This window comes from Schistocerca cancellata, chromosome 3 (genome assembly GCF_023864275.1).
Source record: "Schistocerca cancellata isolate TAMUIC-IGC-003103 chromosome 3, iqSchCanc2.1, whole genome shotgun sequence".
In the NCBI taxonomy this organism is placed as follows: Eukaryota; Metazoa; Arthropoda; class Insecta; order Orthoptera; family Acrididae; genus Schistocerca; species Schistocerca cancellata.
The window spans coordinates 740,393,599-740,415,790 of NC_064628.1; the positions used below are offsets into that span (position 1 = coordinate 740,393,599).

The 22,192-nt window shown below is 41.3% G+C and overlaps 1 protein-coding gene across 1 annotated transcript in view; it reads left to right on the top strand.

The window, feature by feature from the left end:
* The window catches only part of LOC126175744 (integrin beta-PS-like), a 188,814-nt gene that overhangs the window by 44,577 nt on the left and 122,045 nt on the right, over positions 1 to 22,192 (top strand). The window contains exon 2 of the mRNA XM_049922699.1: positions 10,056 to 10,195. Coding sequence (XP_049778656.1) covers positions 10,056 to 10,195 — 140 coding nt within the window. The remainder of the gene's footprint in view (positions 1 to 10,055; positions 10,196 to 22,192) is intronic.

Here is a 22,192-nt window from a genome sequence, read left to right on the forward strand (position 1 = left end):
CTGCTGCAGAGTGAAAATCTCATTCTGGAAACATCCCCCAGGCTGTTCTTTCAGGAGTGCTAGTTCTGCAAGGTTCGCAGGAGAGCTTCTGTGACGTTTGGAAGGTAGGAGACGAGGTACTGGCAGAAGTACAGCTGTGAGGACTGAGCGTGAGTCGTGCTTGGGTAGCTCAGTTGGTAGAGCACCTGCCCACGAAAGGCGAAGGTCCCGAGTTCGAGTCTCGGCGCGGCACACTGTTTTAATCTGCCAGGAAGTTTCAAAAATCGTTCTAGCTTCTCTGTTGGCAGAGATTTCTTTATTCCAAAAGCACTGTCCCAAAAAATTAGCGCTCGTCCGTTCCTGGTCACTTCCTCGGCCCAAATCCAGGCTCGCAGAAGAAGAGTTAAAATGACCCAGACTGCTTCTTAGTGGTTTGCCAAAATACAGCACTCTTAAACAAAGAGATACCTCCGCTTGGTGGAAACTCCGATATCATTGCCGAATAAAGTGGTTTATGATGGGTACCGTAATAGGCAATTCCTGCCTAATACCTGAAGATGAAGATAAAATGGTTTATAGTTCTTTATGGAAATGTTATGAATAAATGAAAAACAAGACTTTTTAAGGTCCTCTGCAACAAATCAGAGCCCCGTCCTTGCTCTTGTAGTCCTTGGTCACGTTCACGATTCTCATAATCATGTTTTATCTGTATCATCTCATTCACCTGTGCCAAGATTAGATTTTACAATTATAATCCTTTGTCAAGTATTAAATGTTTATTCAGCTATATCAGTGGCTAATTCATATGTTGATGCTCTACAATGATAAATTTGATAGTCTTAGTGACCACTTAGTTCTGTTATGGACAGATTATCCGTCCTTTTAGTAACATACTTACGTCTGTGGTGTGGTACCAATAGTTTCATGCTTGAATCGGCCACCCGTATTAATTATCGTTTCAGCAAGACTTTTCCGTTTTCACAACACTATCATTTCCTTAAAATGAATTTGCCTGATCTTATGGGATACTTCCCTACCCTGTAGGTTGTAATAGTTCTGGCTTTACAGCCATCATATTCAGCTACTGGAAGCTGTTCTTAGAGCAGCTGAGAAGGCAGCAGTGGGTAGATGACGTAATGTGGTGTGAGATATCGGTTACGGGCGATTTATTCGGTATGTTTATCATGAGAAAGGCCGCCTAAATCGTGGTTCTTCTCCGCGATTGGCTGCTGTGTTCGGAAAGTGCGAAGAATGGAAATTATTTGTGATTTATAAGGTGGATTATAATTGTGCAGTTTCTTGTATTCTGCTAATACAAAGCGAGTGGCATGAAGTAAAAAAAAGGAAACAATTCAAAATTTAATTATTTATGCAACACCAGTTTCTCGCTAATAGTTTATTACAGCTTCAAGATAACGGATTCGCGACATACTTGCTGTTTTCTGCGCAAGAGACAACAGTTACAGAAGACTACAAGTTGGTGAACATTATTCAGAACTTACCCATTCCACTCAAGGCTTTGGAAGCAACTAGGCACCTCACGTGTACTGTAAACTTAGTACAAATGAGACCAGTGACACGTCATCTACGGCAACACGGAGAAGGTATGAAGGGAGAAAATTTCGATGGAAGAGATTTATTGTACACACATAAATCCCTCTCGCCATCTGTGTCTCTCTTGCACTAGCCATAAGGTCTCCAAAGATCAGCCCACAGCAACTTAGCGGTATGCTAAACAGCACAACCAACACCCCACAGTACCATTTCATACAGCTGGTCGTGACGCTGTATTTGGTCCATATACCACATATTTTATGGTGAATCTGCGTACAATGTAGACGTTTTGCCCACAGGAACCGTACCGGTACTGTCCTACGGGCTTCGAGTTTGGAGTACATTTCCAGTTGTTGCGCCATTTCATTCCCACACTGTAATGCACCTGTTTACCGAACTGCAGTAGAACTGTGTCTGCAGAAACTCAGAACATATATTGTCTTCTGACAATGCACTATTCTTGTTGTTCAGTAGTCTGAACGTGGGATCATATGTGTAGTTTACTTTTTTAAGATCTCCTCGTGAAAGATACACAAAATGACGAAACGACCACTCTATGGGCACAAGTTCACTTGGGAAGCCTTATAATGTCGGGAAGATGTCTAACTGACATACTCCAGAACGTAATATATACACTGAAGAGTCAAAGAAACTAGTACACCTGCCTAATATCGTGTAGGCCCCCCGCGAGCACGCAAAAGTGCCGCAACACGACGTGCCATGAACTCGACTCACGTCTGAAGTATTGCAGGAAGGAACTGACACCATGAGACCTGCAGGGCTGTCCATAAATCCATAAAAGCACGAGATGGTGGTTGCAAGGCATCCCAGATGCGCTCAACAATGTTCATGTCTGGGGAGATTGGTGGCCAGAGGAAGAGTTTGAACTCAGAAGAGTGTTCCTGGAGCCACTCTGTAGCAATTATGGAAATGTGGGAGGTTGCATTGGCTTGCTGGAATTGCCCAAGTCCGTCGGAATGCACAATGGGCATGACTAGATGCAGGTGATCAGACAAGTGCTTACATACGTGTCACCTGTCAGAGTCGTATCTAGACGTATCAGGGTCCCATATCACTCCAACAGCACATGCCCCCACACCATTACAGCGTCTCTACCAGCTTGAACAGTCCCCTTCTGACATTCAGGGTCCACGGATTCAGGAGGTTGTCTTGATACTCATACAGATCCATCCGCTCGATACAATTTGAAACGAGACTTTTCTGACCAGGCAATATGTTTTCAATCATCAACAGTCGAATGTCAGTGTTGAAAGGCTCAGGCAAGGTGTAAGGCTTTTTGTCATGCAGTCATCAACTGTACACGAGTGGGCCTTTGGTTCCGCAATCCACATCAATGATGTTTCGGTGAATGGGTCGCACGATGACACTTGTTGATGGCCCAGCATTGAAATCTGCAGCACTTTGCAGAAGGATTGCAGTTCTTTCACAACGGACGATTCTCTTCACTCTTTGTTGGTCCCGATCTTGCCGGATCTTTTTTCGGCCGCAGCAATGTCGGAGATCTGATTCAGATGGCTCCAAGCACTATGGGACTTAACATCTGAGGTCATCAGTCCCCTAGACTCAGAACTACTTAAACCTAACTAACCTAAGGGCATCACACATCCATGCCCGCGGCAGAATTCGAACCTGCGACCGTAGCAGCAGTGCGGTTCCGAACTGAAGCGCCTAGAACCGCTCGGCCACTGCGGCCGGTGGAGATTTTATGTTTTACCCGATCCCTCATACTCACAGTACACTTATGAAATGGTACACTCATCGCTACCTCAGAGATGCTGTGTTCCATCACTCGTGCACCGACTACAACACCACGTTCAAACTCACTTAAATCTTAATAACCTGCCGTTGTAGCAGCAGTAACTAATCTGATAACTGCGCCAGACACATGTTGTCTTATAAAGGGTGTTACAAAAAGGTACGGCCAAACTTTCAGGAAACATTCCTCACACACAAAGAAAGAAAATATGTTATGTGGACATGTGTCCGGAAACGCTTACTTTCCATGTTAGAGCTCATTTTATTACTTCTCTTCAAATCACATTAATCATAGAATGGAAACACACAGCAACAGAACGTACCAGCATGACATCAAACACTTTGTTACAGGAAATGTTCAAAATGTCCTCCGTTAGCGAGGATACATGCATCCACCCTCCGTCGCATGGAATCCCTGATGCGCTGATGCAGCCCTGGAGAATGGCGTATTGTATCACAGCCGTCCACAATACGAGCACGAAGAGTCTCTACATTTGGTACCGGGGTTGCGTAGACAAGAGCTTTCAAATGCCCCCATAAATGAAAGTCAAGAGGGTTGAGGCCAGGAGAGCGTGGAGGCCATGGAATTGGTCCGCCTCTACCACTCCATCGGTCACCGAATCTGTTGTTGAGAAGCGTACGAACACTTCGACTGAAATGTGCAGGAGCTCCATCGTGCATGACCCACATGTTGTGTCGTACTTATAAAGGCACATGTTCTAGCAGCACAGGTAGAGTATCCCGTATGAAATCATGATAACGTGCTCCATTGAGCGTAGGTGGAAGAACATGGGGCCCAATCAAGACATCACCAACAATGCCTGCCCAAACGTTCACAGAAAATCTGTGTTGATGATGTGATTACACAATTGCGTGCGGATTCTCGTCAGCCCACACATGTTGATTGTGAAAATGTACAATTTGATCACGTTGGAATGAAGCCTCATCCGTAAAGAGAACATTTGCACTGAAATGAGGATTGACACATTGTTGGATGAACCATTCGCAGAAGTGTACCTGTGGAGGCCAATCAGCTGCTGATAGTGCCTGCACACGCTGTACATGGTACGGAAACAACTGGTTCTCCCGTAGCACTCTCCATACAGTGACGTGGTCAACGTTACCTCGTACAGCAGCAACTTCTCTGACGCTGACATTAGGGTTATCGTCAACTGCACGAAGAATTGCCTCGTCCATTGCAGGTGTCCTCGTCGTTCTAGGTCTTCCCCAGTCGCGAGTCATAGACTGGAATGTTCCGAGCTCCCGAAGACGCCGATCATTTGCGTCGAACGTCTTCCTGTCGGGACACCTTCGTTCTGGAAATCTGTCTCGATACAAACGTACCGCACCACGGCTATTGCCCCGTGCTAATCCATACACCAAATGGGCATCTGCCAATTCCGCATTTGTAAACATTGCACTGACTGCAAAACCACGTTCGTGATTAACACTAACCTGTTGATGCTACGTACTGATGTGCTTGATGCTAGTATTGTAGAGCAATTAGTCGCATGTCAACACAAGCACCGAAGTCAACATTACCTTCCTTCAATTGAGCCAACTGGCGGTGAATCGAGGAAGTATAGTACATACTGGCGAAACTAAAATGAGCCCTAACATGGAAATTAAGCGTTTCCGGACACATGTCCACATAATATCTTTTCTTTATCTGTGTGTGAGGAATGTTTCCTGAAACTTTGGCCGTACCTTTTTGTAACACACTGTATAGGCGTCCCAAATGCAACGCCTTATACTGCCCGTTTAAATATCTATGTATTTGGATACGCATGCTTTTTTGGCGCTTCGGAGTACAAGAAAAGGAGCAATAATTACACTGGAGAATGAACCACTCATATTTTGTTGCCTTCCCTCATTGTGGTTTCAATACGGTAGATCTGGGAGCGAAAACCTCTCAGTTCCCGCGGAAAACATTGTTGAAAACTAGATATGATATTGTGGTCTGCACTTATTTCCAACTTGATATTTTAAGCCTATGTTTTGAGGATGTTTTTCACAACGCGTCCTGGGTCTATCACTCAGATCACTGTGAAATGTTTCAGGAACGTTTATTTCAACATTCTCAGTGACCACGTGTTGCCCTTTCTTTTGCATTTCATGACGGATAAGCTGTCAACACTCCCATTTTCCAGCAACTAACAGTGCTGCACACTTGCGTTCCTCGTCTAATGAACTCTTTAGCAGCCTATTGCACCGCAACTGGCTCACTAAATCACCCGCTATTAATCCTGTATAAAATTCATGGGACTACTTGGGACATCTTGTAAAACCCAATAATTAATACCCATGCAGTCTGATAGCTCAGTGGAATCTGATCATCAAAGATTTGCTTCAGCTGGACATGGCATACCCGAAGAAACATGTACGCTCTCTTGTTCGCCGAATTGAGGCCATTATCAAGGCTAGAGTCGGAGAACACGGTATTAGCATGACGGCTAATTAATGGGGGAGTAATCTTTCGTTCTTTGTGCGTATTTACCAGTGTGCATGTGACGTTTCAGACATCTACTAAAATAGATGAAAAAATAAGAAGTAAACCAAAATATAAATATAAACAGTGCTCGATTGAAAATGTGATACACTGTGTGATCAAAAGTATCCGGATATCCCCGAAAACATACGTTTTTTTTTTCATATTAGGTGCATTGTGCTCTCACATACTGCCAGGTACTCCATATCCGCGATGTCAGTAGTTATTAGACAACGTGAGAGAGCAGAATGGGGCGCTCCGCAGAACTCATGAACTTCGAACGTGGTCGGGTGATTGGGTGTCACTTGTGTCATATATGTCTGTAAGCGAGAGTTCCACTCTCCTAAACATCGCTAGGTCCACTGTTTCCAATGTGGTAGTGAAGTGGAAATGTGAAGGGATACGTACAGCACAAAAGCGTACAGGCCGACCTCGTCTGTTGACTGACAGGACGGCCGACAGTTGAAGAGGGTCATAATTTGTAATAGCGTTACATCTATCCAGACCAGTATACAGGACTTACAAACTGCATCAAGATCCACTGCAAGTAGTTTGACAGTTACGTGGGAGACGAGAAAACTTGGATTTCATGGTCAAATGGCTGCTCATAAGCAACACATCACACTGTAAATCCCAAACGATGCCTCGCTTGGTGTAAGGAGCGTAAACGTTGGACGACTGAACAGTGGAAAAATATAGTGTGGAGTAACAGATCACAGTACACAATGTGGCGATCCGATGGTATGGCGTGGGCATCACAAATGCCATGTAAAAATCCTCTGCCAGAGTGTGTAGTGCCAACAGTAAAATTTGGAGGCGGTGGGGTTCCGATGTGGTCGTGTTTTTCGTGGAGGGGGCTTGCACCCCTTGTTGTTTTGCATGGCACAATCTCAGCACAGGCCTACATTGATGATTTAAGCACCTAATTTTTTCCCACTGTTGAAGAGCAATTCAAGGATAGCGACTGCATCATTCAACATGATCGATAAACTGTTCATAATGCATGGCCTGTGGCGGAGTGGTTACTTGACAATAACATCCCTGTAATGGACTGCCCAGCACAGAGCCCGGACCTGAATCCTATAGAGCACCTCTGGGATGTTTTGGAACGCCGACTTCGTGCCAGGCCCACCAACCGACATCCAAACCTCTCCTCAGTGCTGCACTCTGTGAAGAATGGGCTACCAATCCACAAGAAACCTTCCAACACCTGACTGGACTTACACCTGTGAGAGTGAAAGCTGTCTTCAAGGCTAAGAGTGGGCCAACATCATTTTGAATTCCAGCATTATCACTCGAGGACTCCACGAATTTGTAAGTCATTTTCAGCCACGTGTCCGGATACTTTTGATCACATAGTGTACATACTTCATCAGCACCTCAGTACACAATCATACCAATACCTCACATCAGAGAATAAATATACCTGTCATGTCATCATAAACAATCCTATCCTAGGTATACCATTCATACAGCAAAACAGTAGCGCACTCTTATGTTGTTGTTGTTTGCCTCATGAACAAGCACCCACCACTCTGCTCACAGTTCAGTTGTATCATTATACATGTAGATGCCTACATGAATCCATTACGTGAGAGTATGTGAAACTCTCATATTTGGATTTCCAATGTGTGCAATTGCATATCAAAAATGGTTCAAATGGCTCTGAGCACTATGGGACCTAACTTCTGAGGTCATCAGTCCCTTAGATCTTAGAACTACTTAAACCTAACTAACCTAAGGACATCACACACATCCATGCCCGAGGCAGGATTCGAACCTGTGACTGTAGCGGTCGCGCGATTCCAGACTGTAGCACCTAGAACTGCTCGGCCTCTCTGGCTGGCAAATTGTATATCGTTTACGCAATCTCTGTAAAGCCTACAAGTTGACCTTCTAGATGTAATTGCTATATTACTCTATTAATTTTGTGCATATTCTTTGCATAGTGTGTAACAGGTGTAAGCACAGGTATTTTTATATGTGTTATTTAAGTATGTATACACATAAGTGTGTTGGTTGTTTTTTCTCTGTGTTAAGCAATCTGCCCGCAAACACATCATATAATTTACTACTTGATGTTTCCGGCATGGTCATAACTGCACCACTATGTAAATGGACTACGCCTGCAGTACAGACTAACCATTTTGTGTCCATGCATCCACACTTCAATACCTGACGTGCTGCTCAGGATAAAATAAGCATTGATGGCTTGCTCTTGTCACTTGTACTTGTGGCTACTAACCAACCTAAAAACATACTGCTCTGAATAACTGTAATTATTAATGTGCAAATGTCCACTCCCGGTAGCTTAGTGGTCAGCGCGACAGAATATCAATGCTAAAGGGCCCGGTTTTGATTCCCAGGTGGGTCGAAGATTTTCTCCGCTCAAGGACTGGGTGTTGTGTTGTCTTCATCATCATCATTTCATCCTCATCGACGCGCAAGTCGCCGAAGTGGCATCAAATCGAAAGACTTGCACCTGGCAAACGGTCTACCCGATGGGAGGCCCTAGTCACACAACATTTACATTTTTTTAATGTGCAAATGAAGTAAATATTGTTGTAATGTTATTCAGTACACTGTCTTCAGTCATCAATAAAAATACCTTTACTGATGTCCAGTACACCCTGTATTTTAAATTACAATATAGACCATTTATACAACCTTTTAATTGTACAGAATTGCTACGTATGTTAACCAAAGCAATGTTTACATATGTAACTGTGAAAAATTCTTGCATCAAGACTGAACTAATCACTGAATATAAAGTGTACCTCTGTAGGAGTTTGGAACAACAGAATATTATTTTAACACTTTATACTGATTAGTATGTTTGGCCTAACACCTGTAATTGATAGACATACAGAATAAATGTATATCATAGCTGAAAGTGATCTGAATCTGTGCAAAATAAATAAATACTCACTGTTTCTTGAATGCATTCAACAATGTCTGAAACCGGCCCTAAGGATGATACGGCTTACCTATGCAACAATGGAAACATAGCTAGATCCTGCAGTGCATGTCTACCTTGATAACAATCATCTTCAATAAGATGAGCTGGAAAAATCACACTTTTTTCGATAGTACACAAATAAATCTCACTAGGTGCAATGCTAATAATACTTAAAAAGTTCTGAACAGGCAAGTGAGATGTGAAGGCTCAATAAAAGTAACATGAAAACCATAGTAGTTTTTTTGTGTATTAACCATGAAAGACTAACATGAAAATAATTAGAAAATTTGCACTGATTATCATTTTTATTAACAATTACTGTAATTTGATTATAAAAAAGAAAGCTCACGAAGCGAACATTTTTGACAGAACTTTCTCTTACATTCAGTACTTTAAAAAGAAAGCGGCAAAGAGTGATGTGATGCTTTCCTTATTTCATGCATATTATGAAATGCTTAAACCGATAATGTTCTAATAGTCAAAACACAAGTTACAACATTGAAAAAGCTTTTACTGACAACGCTCCCTAAACATGACATTAAGTTTCCTGCAATATGCGAATGTATAGGCAGATATTACTTCATCTGATATGTTCCAAGCTGTAGCAACTGCATTCCAAAATCAAGCCTCCACACAAACACAGCCAGGACAAAACTTTCAAGTCTACCAATGCTGGACAAAGAATTGCTTGCCAACACAAACTGATTATGCTACAACAATATAAATTTGGGCATCCAAATAGTCTCCACTATACCTGTACTCAGGAAATATACTTTCTGTGGCAAATACTAGAAATAAAACTGCCATCCCTCATACTATAGGAACCTTACAAATTGCTCTCTTTTTTTTTAAAGAAAAGCACTTCCTGCTGTGACTCTCATTAACATTTCCCCAAAAATTGATGGATAAGGTCAGCTTTCCCCTTGGCAACCAGTAAAGCAAAAGCTCCATCTTCTCCCAGTTACGCTTCTTTCTCTTTTGAGTTCTCTTTGAATTATGCTATTTTCTGTTCCCTCATTATCATTGTTTTCCTCATTCCTCTTTCTCTTCCTTTTTCATCCTTTTCTCGCATGTCCATTGCTGATAGTGGTCATAGCTAAAATCTGCTTTACCGTCATTTGTATTTAGTGTTGTACTTATCTTGAAAGAATATAATGTTTATATTTATCAGTGCAATGCTAATTTATAAATGCTTCTATTTCCCTGGGCCAAATTGTGGAACTAATTAAAAAGTTAAAGTAGATAATTTTGTTACATTGATTATTTGTCGTAGGCATTAATGTTTGATTTCTGTTACAGGCTTTGGCCCAACAAAAGCAGCCTCGTATGTAATCATGCTGTGTTTATTAACACTTCCTATTCATTCTGATCCTTGTCTCACCAAGAAAACTTGCTCGGAATGTATACAGACACCAGACTGTCTGTGGTGTTCTGACCCAGTAAGTATTTATCATCTAAGAAAAACTACGTTCATAGAAGATTTAACAATATAGCTAGCATATTTAAAAGATAACTAAATGAAGCAATACTAATTAGTAAAGTATGAGGCTTCTTAGGTAATGTCAGTGACAAGTTCGATCTATCGTCATCTAAATGGTTCCTTGATAAGCCACACAGCATTTATAACATGTAATTCACTCTTCATAGCAGTGCTAGTTATCAGAAGCTAGAACCACCTTCTGGCTGTGTATTCAAGTCATTTTGAAGTGGTTTTTTGTCAGGAAGGGAAAAACAGAGCAATGGAATCGATAAGGAAGCATCATAATAGCAAAAATTGTAATCTGTCGACATATACAATAACAGAATCAAAAATGTTACAGTAAATATGAGGCCCATTTATTAGTTATAGGGAATGTGTGGTTACAGACTGCCACTGACTTACTGGGAAATGTTCTCCTAGTTGGTACGAATGTATTTGAAATGTAAATTTTACGGTTAAGTAAACAAGATCAGTTTTTCCAAAACTTCTCTGTAAACTAAATAATAGCCCTATATACAAACTAGACTGCCAAATCAATTCAAATTACAAGCAAAGTATGAGAGTATGCATGTAACTGAAGAAAACACCAATGACAGCGAATTTAATAAGTACTTATTTTCAGTTCTGCGAGGTAATGATTATTATGTGTAACTTTTCCATGAGCTGAGTCCACTGGTTGAGTATGAAAATACAAGGCTACAGTGGTAGACTGGCCAACAGCTCATGACACTGTTATCTCGCTAGAAAGGAGAGTCACTGGCAGGGATGAACTGGGCGATGGCTGCTCTACGGGACGGCCACTGTGGTCCGCTCTCAGCCAAAAGAAGCTGAATTCAGCAAGTTGTAAACCAGCATTCTGAGATGCAGTGGAAAGAACACTTTATAAAAAGATAGGGATATGCATATGGATAGACAAACATGAGATACTCACAAGGAACCCCATGAGTGCGAGGTTGCAGAAGGCCCCACGTATTGTCTACCATGGAACAACAGTACTAGCTACTAATGGAAACAGGAAGCAGGACTGGACGACTGGAGGTATCCAGTGGTGAGCATAACATGAGCTACAGAGCTGAATGACAATGTAAACAAATGAATTTTACTTGTGTACAAAACAAAAAACTGGGCTGGCAGCTGGTCACCATAGGGTCTAAGTCAATGCCAATCATGACAAAGGACAAACAACATGATCAGCTTGACTGTTCTCTTAAGTATGGGTATCTGCATATTCTAGCAACACTGCAGGCTACAGAAGTTCCTGGAGGAAATCTTGTCTTCTGTTTGAACTTTTCTGTGATGTCTCGACAAGTGGTATAGCGATAAATGGTGTATCGTCTGAATGCAACATCTGTTATTTGAGACAAGTTATTGCCAAAATTTTTATATCTCGTAACAGTTCTGTCCAAAAACGTTTTTACCACAGGTCTCTTGACATACTGTCTGCTTCTGAATACCACATGCTCCAGAGCTCTCCAGGATCCTTTTGCTGACACCCAAAAGCAACAAGTACAGTGACGCTGGTCTCCTTTGCCCTTTGTCGAAAGCGCCAGTTACCACTCATTGCTCTACAGAGTATAAACTGCTTTACTCCTGTTGAATGATGCATCACAAAAAAATTCAATTGCATTTCACGCTTGACAGCAACGCAGGCAGAGGACCTGTTTTAATATGATGAGTATTGTTTTAATACTGTATTACATTAATGTGAAATACAAGAATATGGTTCCAAATTAATTTTGTAATTTTTGATCAAATTTAAATACCTCGCCACATTGTTTAGCATTATTATTATAGCTTTATGTCTCATTATTTTCCTTTTGGAGACGATTCTTCAAGCAATGATCTGAAACAAAATGTCTTTTTCCACTGATCTTTTATGGTCTTCCAGAGTGGAAAAACGCATGTAATTGATATATATGAGTGTTACCTCCTGACGGCCTAAAAGGCAACATTAGAAATTACCTATATCTAAGGCATTCAATTAGATTTAATCCACAGCTCCCCATTTTTGAAGCTTTGTGTCATGGAAGGAGGTTGTTAACGCTGATGTCACAATTTCAGCATAGGGATAGCAAAGCTAGTGACATTAGTTTCGCTTATGTAGCATACAGCATGTGAAACATTGAGGTATATTTGCAACGATTACAATTTCCACAAAAATCGACTAAACACTTATAAGGAATTCCTTGTGTGCGAGATACCCCACATATTGACTACCACAGTATTGGCTGCTAGTGGCAGGAGTGGGACTGCAGGTATCCAATGGTGAGCACAGCATGAGGCTATGGAGCGTAGTTGAATTGCTTAGCCGACGAGTCTCACAAAAATGAAACAATGGAAAATCCATGACGGAATATAACAATATAATGGAAAGGATAATTGCTACTCACCATATAGTGGAAATGCTGAGTCAGAGGTAAGCACAGCAAAAAAAAAAAAAAAAAAAGACTGTCACAAAATAAGCCTTCGGCCAACAAGGCCTTTGTGGCCGGCCGGAGTGGCCGAGCGATTCTAGGCGCTTCAGTCTGGAACCGCGCGACCGCTATGGTCACAGGTTCGAATCCTGCCTTGGGCATGGATGTGTGTGATGTCCTTAGGTTAGTTGGGTTTAAGTAGTTCTAAGTTCTAGGGGACTGATGACCTCAGAAGTTAAGTCCAATAGTGCTCAGAGCCATTTGAACCAATTTTTTTTTTTTTTTTGGAACAAGGCCTTTGTCAAAAATAGACAAACGTACGTGTGTGTGTGTGTGTGTGTGTGTGTGTGTGTGTGTGTGTGTGTGTGTGTGTGTGTGTTGTCTATTTTTGAGAAAGGCATTGCTGGCAGAAAGCTTATTTTGTAACAATCTTTTTTTGTTGTGCTTATCTGCGACTCAGTATCTCTGCTATATGGTGAATAGCAACTATCCTTCCCATAATACAGTCTCACAAAAATGTTGCAGTACTAGTGGAGTTGATACAAAAGAGAGTAGTGGCAATGATAAACAAAGCAAACGTTGCATTATATCTACTACAACAGCTGCCAAAGTTGACATTTAGAAAAATGAGAAAGACGTGCCAGACGAAATACTAGCATTACTTCAAGGTGTCAGTGGAATGTGTGTTGTCATATATGCTCAACTGTGCAGACAATGTACGTGAGGAGTACAATACAATGTTGAGGATACGTGTTTAACAAGTGAAAGTGGAAGTGATATTGACACAGGTGTCGAGCCATCTCCAGTGAAACATAGTAAAGAACAACAATTGTTGTCCAGGGAGGGGGTGCTAAACATAATTACGTACATGGAAGATCATCTGCTGCTTAGTAAAAAATAAGAAAAGATTATGAACAGGTTTCAAATACTCAAGTCTGCAACAATATGACAACATAGTGCATAAGAGAAAATGTGGATATTCAAGGGAGGACAAGGTGTACTTGTTACAAAAACTGGTGTTTGGGCATTTCAAGGATGCCTGATATATTTTATAAAATATCCATGATAGTGATCTATTACGTTATGCACATCAAATTGCAGGCGACATAGATTACAGTGACTTTAAGGAAAGCATTGAATGGATGAATAACTTCAGACAATGCTACAGAACTGAAAGACATAAAGTAACGAAATTTCAAACAATGCTTCAACTTGACGATGCACAGCATACTGTGGAATTGCCCCAAAAATTTGTGGATGAGGTAAACAAACTTATCCTTTCATGGTGTAAGGAATTTGTTTTCAGCTCTGACAATCCGAATTTTAGGAAAAAATGTGTATGAAATTAGAAGTTCCAAGAGAGTTGTATCAAGATTAATTTACATCAATTCCATAACACATTCATACACAAATATGTCGAGTGTTAATCTGGCTGGTAAATTGGCTGGAAAGTTATTTCCAGTGCTGTGAAAAGTCGGAGGCGCTGGCCCCTACAATTCTTTCTCGTTTCCGTGATGTTGCAAGGGCAGTAGCGAATATTTATGTCACAGCAAACAAGAATGGGAAAATGGGCATAAGAGAACTACAACTATGGTATGAGCACTGCTTTCAGCCAATAGCTGGTCAAAATGACTTGCTTTTGCTTGATTCCTGATCTGTGTATAAAAATCATATTCCTTTAGAGCATGTTATCCCTCCTGAAAAGTACGTGACATTGCAATTCATACCACCAGGAACAATGAGACAAACTCAGTCTCTGGATGTTTGTTTTTTCCATGCCTACAAATATATTATCGCACTGTCTGAAGCTACACCTTAAAGAATAGCCAGTTTCACAATTAGATCCATGAGATATTTATTTTCTGTCACCCTCCTGGTGCACATGGTGAGTCATTACTTGTCATAATTGTTAACACAACGCTTCCAAATGAGCCTTACTAAAGATTGAACTTGCGACCTCACACTCAAGGGATCCCTTGTCAGAACAGAGAGGAGTCTGCTGGATTCAAAGGAGGTTAGCAGTAACTGATATGTAAGTTGTGTAAGCGGTCCCAGGATTGCCTCATTAAAATTAATTTTGTAGTGGGGATCAAAACTGACAAGTGCCTACATGCAACTGTTATCGTTGGCCAAGACGTGAAATCAAATTCATTGTTGGAGAGAATTTCCGATTTCTTTCCCCACTGTAAGAGTGAAATGTGTATCACTGGTTAATCACAGCAGATTTTTTGAGAGAATGCAGATTGCTAGTATGAACTTGGAACATCCACAGTGAGTAGCTAAAGAGAATCCACTGTGTCAGAAACAGAAAAAAATTTTTAGAAGAAGATGATATGAACACTTCATCTTAGAGCTTCAAAGAGGGAACACTTCAAATGCACTTCAAGCAGGCAACCCTTTGGGTGATGGTCGTTTTCAGTCTCTGTTTCAGGGTGAATCACAGATGCTGCATCTGAGCTTGTTACTTGAAGCTACTATTGCAGCAAATCTCTGCATTTGAGTGTTAGAATGATGGTAAGCATGTGCATTGTTTGCACAGGTCATGATGTGGACATGAAGTTATTTGTTTCAGGTTAGGGTCTTGCTTTTCTGAGTTAATTCATGCACTCATCTAGCTGAACTCAACGTGCACTTTGGCAAAGGTATTGGTGTTCATTTGTGCTTTTATGGGTCTTTCCTTTAGTCTGTTAACTAATTCAACAAACATTGGTGATTTAATGGACATAGCAAATTGTATAACATTATTAGCACTTCCTTTGCAATTCCACCACCCTGTGCCAAGGTATTATTGTGTAAGTCCAATAATCCATTTAAAATCATTGTGAGTTTAATATTTACTTGTATAATCTGTTCAGTGTTTGTAGTCAAGTCCATGTGTTCTAGCAATAAAACAGGACTTTATTGTAACCTTTAGTTTAATTCCATAGTCTGATGAGATCCTGTCTCATTATTTCTCAGCGATTATTGACTGAAATGCTACACACTTCACTTTTGAGAAGACTCTGGACATAAAACTCAAAAGAATCGAGTCACGTGACTTTAAAGCAACTACTCGACCTATCCAGTTTGGACCATACGGGGGAGTGAGAGGTCTTACATCAGCAACAAAATGTGTTGGTGTCCCATCATGCATGTATCACATTCCCCAGTCAGGGACCACAGGTGAAAGTTGAGTCCACTATGATGGGGATTTACTTGAAAAGTGAATATTTCAGATAAATTTGTACTTCCTGGGACAACATTTACTTACCAAAAGTGGCGACCTGAAGCCACGCATTTGCAATTACCTCACAAAAACCTCATTTGCAGTCCCATGTTTACTATAATGCTTTTGCTTTTGTTATCGTTCTTTGTCCCCAGTCAGTTTTCGCTATTAATTATGATACACCTTACATTTGCCAGACTTCATAAATGTATAACATAGCATGCCAGGGTGCATTTATGTGGTGCAACAACTGCTCATGTGCAATATTTTTGGGCTTGCATGAGATACTTGTTTGCTCTCCTTAAAGACACAGTTATTTGCAGATAACTTTATAACTGCCAAAACCACAAGTCAATTTTCATTTGATTATTGATCTGCCCAGTCTCATTTTACACGGCTTGGTGTGTCATAGTTTGACATTCTTGGTCCATTAAATTTGTTTCTGTATCCTATTCTAAAGTCCACATTTCATCACTTGTAATAAATGTTTCAAAGTATGAGGATCATAATCAACCTACTTCAAATCATCGAGGGACATTTAGTTTCTGTTGTCCTTTGTTCCTGAGAAAGGTGCTTCGGAACCATTTTTGCATAGAGTTTTCTCATTTCTAATTCATTTTCCAAAATCTAATATGCGGTGATTTCAATCAAAATCCTCTGTTTTCCAATTGTTCTTGCAGTTAATAGACGATCATAATGCTCAGGTTTCCTGATTCCATTGGTACTTTAATCAGTTCTTGATCTTACTGTTTCTCTGTTTTAAAGCTTGTCTTAAGTCAATTATTGAAAACTTTATATTAGTTAGTTCCGCCACAAAAGACTGAAACGCTGTGTGTTATACATGGGAGATAAAGAGACTGAATACCCTTTGTCTATGTACGTAGTGATGAAAGATCACTGAAAAACTTTACTAAGAAGCCTATATTTTTCTCCCATATACAAGGACAGACATCATGCATAACATTTTTTGGGAAGTTTTGCAGAAGAAATTCAATATTCAAAATTAACTCCATCACAATCTTTATCGTCTATTTCAAAATCAGTCAACAAAACGGCCCCTGAACACCTACATTGGGAGTTGCTGATCATCACCCCATGACGGATGGTACTAGAATGGTTCATGCCTTACAAAACCACTTTCTGCTTCAACCAAGCTGCTCACTTCCAATATACAAATATACACTGATCAGCCAGAACATTATGACCACTGACCTACTGTCGATATAACCTGTCCACGAGATAGCAACAATAACTGCTACTCAGACACAAAATGGTTCAAATGGCTCTGAGCATTATGAGACTTAACAGCCAAGGTCATAAGTCCCCTAGAACTTAGAACTACACTACTGGCCATTAAAATTGCTGCACCAAGAAGAAATTCAGATGATAAATGGGTATTCATTGGAAAAATATATTATACTAGAACTGACATGTGATTACATTTTCATGCAATTTGGGTGCATAGATCCTGAGAAAGCAGTACCCAGAACAATCACCTCTGGCCGTAATAACGGCCTTGATATGCCTGGTCATTGAGTCAAGCAGAGCTTGGATGGCGTGTACAGGTACAGCTGCCCATGCAGCTTCAGCACGATACCACAGTTCATCAAGAGTAGTGACTGGCGTATTGTGATGAGCCAGTTGCTCGGCCACCATTTACCAGATGTTTTCAATTGGTGAGAGATCTGGAGAATGTGATGGCCAGGGCAGCAATCGAACATTTTCTGTGTCCAGAAAGGCCCGTACAGGACCTGCAACATGAGGTCATGCATTATCCTGCTGAAATGTAGGGTTTCGCAGGGATCGAATGAAGTGTAGAGCCACGGGTCGTAACGCATCTGAAATGTAGCATCCACTCTTCAAAGTGCTGTCAATGCAACAAGAGGTGACCGGGACGTGTAACCAATGGCACCCATACCATCACGCCAGTTGATATGCCAGTATGGCGATGATGAATACACACTTCCAATGTGCGTTCACCGTGATGTCGCCAAACACGGATGCGACCATCATGATACTGCAAACAGAACCTGGATTCATCCGAAAAAATGACGTTTTGCCATTGGTGCATCCAGGTTCGTTGTTGAGTACATCATCGCAGGCGCTCCTGTCTGTGATTCAGCGTCAAGGGTAACCGCAGCCATGGTCTCTGAGCTGATAGTCCACGTTGCTGCAAAAGTCGTCGAACTGTTTGTGCAGATGGTTGTTGTCTTGCAAACGTCCCCATTTGTTGACTTAGGGATCGAGACGTGGGTGCATGATCCATTACAGCCATGCAGATAAGATGCCTGTCATCTCGACTGCTAGTGATATGAGGCCATTGGGATCCAGCACGGCATTCCATATTATCCTCCTGAACCCACAGATTCCGTATTCTGCTAACATTCATTGGGTCTCGACCAACGCGAGCAGCTATGTCGCGGTACGATAAACCGCAATCGCGATGGGCTACAATCCGACCTTTATCAAAGTCGCAAAAACGTGACAGTACACAATTCGCCTCCTTACACGAGGCTTCACAACAACGTTTCACCAGGCAACACCAGTCAACTGCTGTTTGTGTATGAGAAATCGGTTGGAAACTTTCATGTCAGCACGTTGTAGGTGTCACCACTGGTGCCAATCTTGTGTGAATGCTCTGAAAAGCTAATCATTTGCATATCACAGAATCTTCTTCCTGTCGGTTAAATTTCGCATCTGTAGCACGTCATCTTCATAATGTAGCAATTTTAATGGCTAGTAGTGTACTTAAGCCTAACTAACCTAAGGATATCACACACATCCATGCCTGAGGCAGGATTCGAACCTGCGACTGGAGCGGTCGTGCGGTTCCAGGCTGAAGCGCCTAGAACCGCTTGGCCACTCTGGATGGCAACTCAGATACAGGCATGGTGCATGTATCAGTGAGTGTGCTGTCAATATGTAGACTGGGAAAGGTGCGCAATCTATCTGAGTTTGACTGAGGGCAAATTGTATGGCACAGAGGCTTGACATGAGCATTTCGGAAACTGCACTACTTTTTGGGTGTTCAAGGTGTGCTACGGTGAGTGTTAACACATGGCAAAACCAAGGTTAAACCATGTCCAAACGTCGTGGGGTTGGGCGACCACACCTCATAACATATGTCGGACGTTGTAGGCTGGGCAGACTGGTAAAACAGAACAGGCAGCGAACTGTGGCAGAACTAACATCAGGCTTTAATGCTTGGCAGAGAACAAGTCTGTTTGATCACACAGTTCATCAACTACCCATTAAGTTTCCAAAGTTAACACCATGGCTTCGGCAACAACAACTGAAATGGATACGTGACCATCAGCACTGGATGTTCGCACAGTGACAGAGCATTGGTTGGTGTGATGAATCACGATACCTTCTTCATCATGCTGATGTAAGAGCACAAATCCGTCGTCTTCCAGGGGATCATCTCCTTGACACCTGCACTGCAGGATGGAGACAAGCTGGGAACATTCACATGGGATCCATGGTTCCAGTGGAGCTCGTGCAAGGCACGATGGTGGCCAAGGAGTATTGTACAGAGGTTGCAGACTATGAACATCACTTCATAGTGATCATGTTTCCCAATGGCAAGGTAATAAGTGATGTCACAAGGCCAGGAGTGTGATTGAGTCATTCGCAGAACACAGTGGCGAGTTCCTGTTGATGTGCTGCCCCCCAACTTGCCAGATCTAAACCTGATTGAACTCATTTGAGATGTGACAGAACATGGCATCAGAGCTCATCGGCTCCTCCCTGGAATTTATGAGAAATAAGTGACTTGCCCTATGTACAGATATAGTGTGAACTCCCTCCAGCAACCTACCAAGTCCTCATTGATTCCATGCTATGATGCATCACCACTGTTATCTGTGCCAAAGGTACTAGGTAGATAGTCATCACGTTCTGGCTGATCAGTGTACTGTTCCAAAGACTGGCCTAATCTATTTAAACTGTACACAAACTGGAAAATAAATTCCTAAGTTTCGTATGGGACTCGTCACTACTGCTGTGGAGGCCGAGCTGCCACTGTCAAGGCTGAGTTGACACTATCATTACAGTAGGCCGAGTTTGTGAGTTTGTGAAATGGCTTCTGGTGCAGTACACCACTAAGACAATTTCTCCCTGCAACTGTTACACAGCTATACCCCTGGGTCAATTAACAGGATAGGAGAACGAAGGTTCTTCAACACTCCAACAAATTAGTAACAAAGCCACACAAATGAGTTAAAAGGTTCACTTATCTTTGTGACTTGTTGAATAGTGAAGTCTGCAGCACTGCATGTAATATAACACCAAAGAGGACCTCAGTGGCTAAGTGCAAATAATCGTAGGCAAACTTCACAGTACATACCAAATGCAATTTTACAATAACCATCTGTTCTCTTCTAAGAGTTCACTAAACAACATTCCCTGTCTAAGTCAGACCTGGACGATGATCTATAACCGAGTGGGCGACTGCTGGTCTTCTGTGTTCCGAGTAGGCTTCTGTCCATTGTCGTCCAGTCACTGGCGGATTGTACTTGGCTGGCAATTGGCCGAGGTGAAGTCGATATTTCATCCTCAGCGCCACCCATGGCGCTGGTGGAACTTGCACAAATGACTAGTCTCTATGGCACTGACACCAGATCGTGTCTTTGTGCCTGTGGTGCTTTTGGCCAGGCTGTGTCTTATTCAGACGACACAACACTAAGATTTAAGTTCCATATACAATTCCAAACAACTATTTGTAATGATTATATTACTATTGTTACAGCACTATTTTAAAAAGTTAATTTTTATTTTAGCATAGGAAAGTAATAAATGCATGTATATTACACCAAGTTTCAACTCTATATTTCCTCTCATTGCTTACAGTAGTTTGAATTACTGAGGATTTATCCTGCTGAATGGAACTTACAAGATTCTCTCTAGGATTATTTACAACAGGCTAGTTCCATACGCAGAAGAGATTCTGGGAGAATATCAGTGCAGATTTCGACCTAAAAGGTCAACAACAAATCAGATTTTTGTGCTGTGGTAAATACATGAAAAGGCATATGAGTGTAATATTGAGCTTTATAACCTCTATGTAGACTTCGAGTGGGCCTTCGATAGTCTTGATAGAGCAGAAATGCTAAATGATTTGCTACTGCTTTTTAATCTGACTCTTGAAGCAGTCATTCAAAAGCTTCAAATGTCCAATTACACTGGCACACAGTCAACCCAGATGAGTGCATATGCTGATGATGAGCAGTTATTAGTATAAGAAGAGTCTCACTAGAGAGAACAATAGGTGACCTGAAAAAAGCCATATTTCCTAGAGACCTGCTTTTAATGAAAAGGGGACTAAATACATGAGCTTCACCAGGAAGTGAAACAATAACTTGTATAAACTATCAGCAGCTGATTTCAGTTTTGAACATGTGTAGAACTTTATCTGGGGTCTAATATTAATAGGACAAATTCCACATCAACCAAAATAAAACAGTGCATCCTAAGTCATAATAGAAGCTTCCAGAAGTTTAAGAAATTATGAGCCTCTGAGTTGTAAACAGACAACTGAAACTTCAGATTTATAGGACCAGTTGTTACCTATGGATGTAAAACATGGACACCAACGAGTTCTGACGGAAGTAGCTCAGGATATTTGAACGAAGGATACTGTGCAAGATCTATGGGGCAGTTCAGGAGAACAATGGTTTCTGGAGATCCAGAACAAACACTGAGCTGGATCGCCTCATACAAGGAGCTGACATTGTAAGAACAATAAAGAAAAGGAAATTGGCCTGGCTTTGACATGTCCTTATGATGGATAATGGAGAAACAACTAAAAAGGTTTTTGAATGGAGACCAGCTGGAAGAAGACAGAGGGGAAGACCTTGAAAGTGGTGGATAGATGATGTGGAAGGAGATATAAAATAAATCAGAATTAGAGTATGGAGGAGAACTGTGCTGGAGAGATGAGATGAAGCAGTCACATATCATTAGAAATAAAACAGTCATTAAATTTTGTTTTTTAGATCAAGCTGTACCTGCCCTTACATCCACAAATAATGTTTTGTTCTAATTAGCTCTCATGGAAAATTAATTTACAGTCAAACTCTGCCCATTGCAGTTCGTAACTATCCATGCCATTTGCAGTAAATTGTAATGCCATGTATGATAAATTAGACTTTTTTTTCTTTTTGTGACGTAATTGACCACAGGAGTGACATCCAAGAAGTTAAAAATGAACTATTAAATTGCCTACTGGCCAATTTGCTGCTCTAAAACAGCTTTCAGCAGCAAAATCTATTGCAATCACTTAAAAAAAAACATGAGTTGAGTTATTGATATCCGTAATGAATGACTACAACAGATT